Raw genomic sequence first — 6,051 nt, 5'->3', positions numbered from 1 at the left:
ATACATAATATAAAGATATCTTAATTCAACCTATAAGTGGCTCGTCTTTGTGACTCTGAACCAAATGATATAAACCTCAAGTAAAACTCATTCTTGAAAAACTGACTTACAAAGAGAGGATGTCCGAAGTCTTATTATATATATACACACACATGGTTAAGACTTTGATATTGTAAAATTAAACTTTTGTATTAAGATGGACATTTTGCAACTGGCCTTTTTTTTTTTTTTTTTTTTTTTTTTTTTTTTTTATATTTATTATTATTATTATTATTATTTTTTATTATTTTTTTAAAGTAAGTCGTTTGGCATTGATTTGCTTCATTTCATTGGTTAAGAATAGAAGAAGAATGTGAGATACATCTTCCTTAAGATCACTTAATGTAGCTCATATATCACATGACAGTTTTATCTTAATTTAATAGTTATTATATAGCAGATGATAGATAAGTAGATAAAGATAATACTCATTCATATACCCTTTTTATTTTTTATTTTTTGAAATGATGCAAATCTTCATTCATAATAAATAAATCAAGAGCCAGAGCTCTACAAAGAAAGAGCGATAAGCTCTAAATTAACAATATGAGAAATACAGGTAGGTGTCTCCTCAATCCATACTTTCTCAATGGGTGATCTGAATGCCTCTTTTGCAAGGGTATGTGCAGCTGCATTTACCTCTCTCTTCACATGGCCAATGTCCCAACTTCCCATCATCTGGAGTAATAAGTGAGCATCCTCAATTATCTGTCCATAATGGCTCCAATTTGGACGCTTCTCCTTTAAGGCTTGGACCACATTCGACGAGTCTCTTTCTAACAAAATATCAAAAACCGCCAAGTCTCTACTGAGCTCCACAGCCATTAACGCCTCCAGGGCCTCAGCAGTTGTTGGGTCATAGACGACATGGACAGTTTTGCTTTGGGCGGCTATTACTCGTCCCTTTTCGTCTCTAATTAGCACTCCCACACCCATTCGTTTGTTTTGAACTAAGATGGCTACGTCCTAGTTTACCTTGAAAATTCCTGCGGGTGGGTTCCTCCATCTTGGCGTCTGCAAATTTTGGACCTCAGTGATCTGTGACCTCACGTTTGCTTGTCGATTAAGCTGACCCATTTCTTGTGATTTTCTCACCAACGAGGAAGGATGAGTGAAGAGTCCCCCATGTAACACGTCATTTCTCCTCTTCCATATGCTCTTTGTTATCAGCACAAAATCCTCTAGGTCGTCCTTTCCAGCCTCACCGTCATATAATCCATGATGTCCAAAAAACAGGTCCCCGTCATCTGGCTTTTTTGTAATTTTCTATCACTAGCACACCATACATCCTGGGCAGAAGGACATTCCCAAAGAATGTGGAGTATAGTCTCCTTCTCCTTGCAACATAACATATCATCTTCCACAATGCCTCTCCTTAGAAGTGCTTCTTTCGTTGGTAATATGTTGCTACAGGCACGCCACAAAAAAACTTTGGCTGTATTTGGAACCTTCAAATTCCATATTGTCTTACACATTGACTCTATTTGTGTTTTATTAGACCCCTCCCCTTTTGCCACATCAGTTCTCATCTTCTCCATATGATAAGCGCTCTTTACAGTGAAAATCCTAGTGGGGGAGGCATTCCATGTAAGTTTGTTTGCTTGATTGTAATGGCTAAGGGGAATATTGCAAATAACTTCAGCATCCTCCCTGTTAAAAAACTCTCGAATGAGAGCCTCCTTCCATCTGACCGAGTTTAAATCTATCAGCTCTTCCACTTTTACATCTAGCAATAGATGTCGGCAAGGAGATTGGATCATGAATGTAGGTAGTCGTGCGAGCCATTTGTCACCCTATATTGCAACAGACTTTCCATTTCCAATCCTCCACAAAAGGCCCTCCTTCAGAAAATCTCTCCCCGACATAATGCTACGCCTAGCATAGGAGGGACGACTCCCTACATTTGCACCCAACAGATCGCCATTCGGGTAGTACTTTACTCTAATAATTTTTTTCGCCAAGCTGTTCAGATTTTGCAATAATCTCCAATATTTTTTTGCAAAAAAGGCTTTATTGAAACAAAATAGGTCGCAAAAACCCATTCTCCCTTGTGCCTTTGCTCTCCCAAGCCTTTCCCAACTCATCCAATGTACTTTGTTTTCGTTCTCCTTATGTCCCTACCAGAATTTTTGCATCAACTTGTTCATCTCTTTGCATAATTCCTTTGGGAGAAGGAAAATGCTCATGCTATACGTGAGAATCGCTTGGACGATGACTTTTAATAGAACCTCTTTACCAGCAAGGAAAGAAATTTGGTCTTCTAATCGGTCAACCTTCTTCTCACTCTCTCCACCAAACTTTGAAATTCCCGAACTCGTGAACGTCCCACAAGTGCCGGGAGGCCTAGGTACGTGTCATAGCGTTGGGACTCTGGGACACCCACTAGGTTAATAATGCGACTACGAGTCTCCGGTGCAATGTTGCGGTTGAAAAAAACTGATGTTTTATCATTATTAAGTCTTGGCCCCGATGCTTGTTCATATTTGCCCAAGACCTCTGACAAAAAACACCATTCATGTTCGGTAGCCTTACAAAACAAAAGACTATCATCAGCAAAAAATAAATGGTTGATTCACATCCCCTTGAAAGAGGTTGGAACCCCTCTAAGTAATCCAGATGCCTCCGCCAATTGTAGTTGGTTACTTAAAACCTCAGCACATTAGAGAAAGAGATAAGGGGTTAAAGGATCCCCTTGCCTAATCCCCCTAGATGTTGTGAAATTACCCACAGGAGTTCCACTTAAAATAATGGTGTAGGACAGAGTTGTTACACACTTCATAATCAAGTTGACCCAATGATCATCAAAACTCATTTTCCGCATTATTGCTTCAAGGAAAACCCACTCAATACGGTCATAGGCTTTACTCATGTTGAGTTTTAAAGACATATACCCCACCCTCCCTTACATTCTAGAGTTCATGGTGTGTAGTGTTTCATAAGCAGCAAGGATATTGTCGAAAATCAACCGACCCGAAATGAAGGCTGATTGATTGCTAGAAATTACGTGTGAGAGAGCCACCTTCAGTCAATTTGCCAAGACTGTTGCAAGAATCTTGTAAATAACATTACATAAGCTAATGGGTCTAAAATCAGACACCCTATTAGCATTGGTCTTTTTAGGAATAAGAGCAATATACTTGTAATTTACAGCTTCAAAAGAACCTTGCATGAAAAAAATTTTAATAGCCAAAAATACCTCATTTCCCACCGGCGCCCAATGGTCTTGGTAGAAAGCAGCTGGGAAACCATCCGGTCCCGGAGATTTGTGTGGGTCCATTTGATGGATGGCCATGCAAACTTCCTCCTCCGTCACCATGCGCAGCAGGTCCCGATTCATTGCATTTGAAACTTTGCTAGGCATGCCCTCCAAATAATCCTCAAGTCCCGTTGGAGAAGATGAAGTTAAAATACCCTTAAAAAAATGAAGGAAATCCTCTTCAATCTCCTCTGGCATTTGACGCAAGATCCCTTGTTCATCCATAATGTTGCTAATTCGGTTGTCCAGTCTTTTCTAATTTGCACATGCGTGGAAAAATTTGGAATTTTTATCTCCCAATTTCAACCACGTCTCCTTAACCCGCTGCCTCCACTTAATTTCCTCCTGCTCCATTAAATCTTGGGCCTTTTGTTGATGGTCTCTTAACTCCTCATTGTCTGTCCATCTCTCTCCTGGAGCTCATGCAATTTTTTTGTGGTCTTAGCTAGAGCTTCTTCTAGTGGGTCCGCATTGTCTTTAGTCTATTGTAGGAGTGATCTCTTGCTAATATCTAGGTTTTGTAGAACCCCTTGTCATTCGAAATTGTGCCTCTTCTTCACGCTCTATACTTTAGTAATAATCTCTTTTTGCTCCTTATTATTCTTCCACTCCCTTTTGTACCTGAAACAGCCTCGACCCCTCCTCTCCTTGTGCTGGAAAACTAGCCAGATTGGTTTAAGGTCAGAACTGCACGATGACAATACCTCCACCCTGTGGTTTGGATACATGTCCTGCCATATTGGATTCCCCAATGCCCCATCCTACCTCTCTCTAATGTAGTCATTTTCACGCCTCTTGTTATTCCACGTATACTTCGGACCAAAATACACGAGGTCCTCCAAATTACTTCATTCTAAAGAGAGTTGGAAGTCCTTCATTTGACTCCGTGGCTTCCGGTGAACTCCAAAATTTTCAGAAATATCTAGGGTTTCATTGAAATTTCCCATGCACAACCATCCCTCTGGTTGGAAAGAGCGTAGGTAACATAAAAGATTCCAAGATTCTTTTCTTTTGCCCACATCGGGATGACTGTAGAATCCCATGAATTTTCAACTAGTTGTGTTTTTGGCGCACATCATGACCAAAATACCCATTCATATACTAGTTGTGTTTTTTTGAACATAAAGTTGTCTATTCTTAAAGAATGAAGTTTGGTGCACATGAAACACATGTATGCTATTTAATTTATTTATAGGGATATGTAAAGGAGGACTTGAATGGCTTGTAGTACATCCATAAGGCACTCACTTAGAGAATACTATACATTGTGTTGGTGAATTTTAATGTTAAAAGAATATATTTGATCATTAATTGAAATGATTTAGTTAATTATGAAATGATTTAGTTAATTGAATGAGGTGGGCTAATGAGGAGTTTGTATGTTAATAAAAATCTAACACCTACTTTGAAATGAAAGAGATTTTGATTTATAATTTATCGAATTATTGTTCATAAGTATATTATGTGGAAACAGTCTAATCCATGTAGGGGTGTAAAAGAAAACTGGAAAACAGGTAAATCGAGAAACCGATTGGGAAAAACCGGTAACCGCGGTGCCCAATTCCGGTTACCGGTTTTGGAGTTTTTAAATACCCGATTATAACCGGGTAACTGGGTGTGTGTATATATATATATTTTTAATTTTATATATATATATATATATATATATATATATATATATATATATATATTTTCGAATTTATTATATTTATTAATATTTTTGATTTTTTTTAATGGAGCACAAAATGGTTAAATTAAGCCCAAAAATTAGGCCTAATACCTAAAATAAACCAAAAATGCAATTTTTTTTTTTTAAAAAAAAAAACCAGTTACCCAGTTTGGATAACTGGGTACTAATCGGAACCGGTAAACCGGGTACTCCGGTTTCGGTTCCAATTTTCAAAAGTCAGAAATCGGGTACTCCGGTTTCGGTTCCCAGTTTTGGCTAATAACCGGGAACCGGGTTTTCATCCCTACCAGCAGGGTTAAACCCATGTGATTGTCCTTTATAAAATAATGAGAGTAAGTTAAGATACAAAAAATAAAAAAATAAAAAAACACTAATTATCTTTGCAAAATCGATGAATAAACAAGAGATTAGCAATGGTAGTAGGGAAATTAATTGTTTTTTGATAAATGTAAGGTAGATGTAGGGGTTTGAAGAGAGAGAGAACTAATGTTGGTAATCTGCAAACTTAAGGCATTACCTACAACAATAGTGTCAGACCTAGTTTATGGTTCAACAAGCTAAAGTTTTTCCAATTCTGGAGTGACGTGGTGATTTGCTACAATGTTAGCAAACCAAGGAGCCTCATCAAGTTGAGTAGAGGCTTGGGTAGCCATAACTGCTATTGTGTAGGGGGATGATGGCCTTGGTAGGTGTAGTCCATGCGATGAAAGCAATTGAAGTGACTAGTCTTGCCGCAAATTTGGCAAGGTGGGTTTTGTAAAATTTTAATGTACTCGCAAGTGCACGAATCGTTTTGTAATATAAAGATGCAAGTGGGAGGTTGAACCCATAGAGAATTGTGTTTTTGAAAACAAATTATGTCTAAACTAATTAAATCTTAACCTAGTTCCAAAAACATTTGATTTTTGGTTTTGAAAATAAAACATAAACTAAATAAGATAAAATTAATCAACTAAAAAAACACTAAGGTTTTGGAATCCACACCCACCAAATCATTTCATGTTTATCAATATCATCCGAAGCTCTCACAATAAAAATCTTATGTATGTTCTACTATGCTTCCAAG

At 37.8% G+C, this 6,051-nt stretch overlaps 1 protein-coding gene across 1 annotated transcript; it reads right to left on the bottom strand.

The window, feature by feature from the left end:
- Positions 1-549: 549 nt before the first annotated feature.
- On the bottom strand, positions 550-975 carry LOC132164945 (uncharacterized). The gene has a single exon (XM_059575466.2). The coding sequence runs from the start codon at positions 973-975 to the stop codon at positions 550-552; it is 426 nt and encodes a 141-aa protein (XP_059431449.2).
- Positions 976-6,051: the final 5,076 nt, after the last annotated feature.

The sequence above is a fragment of the Corylus avellana genome, chromosome 11 (genome assembly GCF_965113065.1).
Source record: "Corylus avellana chromosome 11, dhCorAvel1.hap1.2, whole genome shotgun sequence".
Classification (NCBI taxonomy): Eukaryota; Viridiplantae; Streptophyta; class Magnoliopsida; order Fagales; family Betulaceae; genus Corylus; species Corylus avellana.
Note: the sequence above shows the minus strand (reverse complement) of the source record. Positions and strands in the feature narration are given on the sequence as shown.

Coding starts and splice junctions, on each gene's coding strand:
- LOC132164945 (XM_059575466.2), bottom strand. CDS start 975: ATGGGTGTGGGAGTGCTAATTAGAGACGAAAAGGGACGAGTAATAGCC.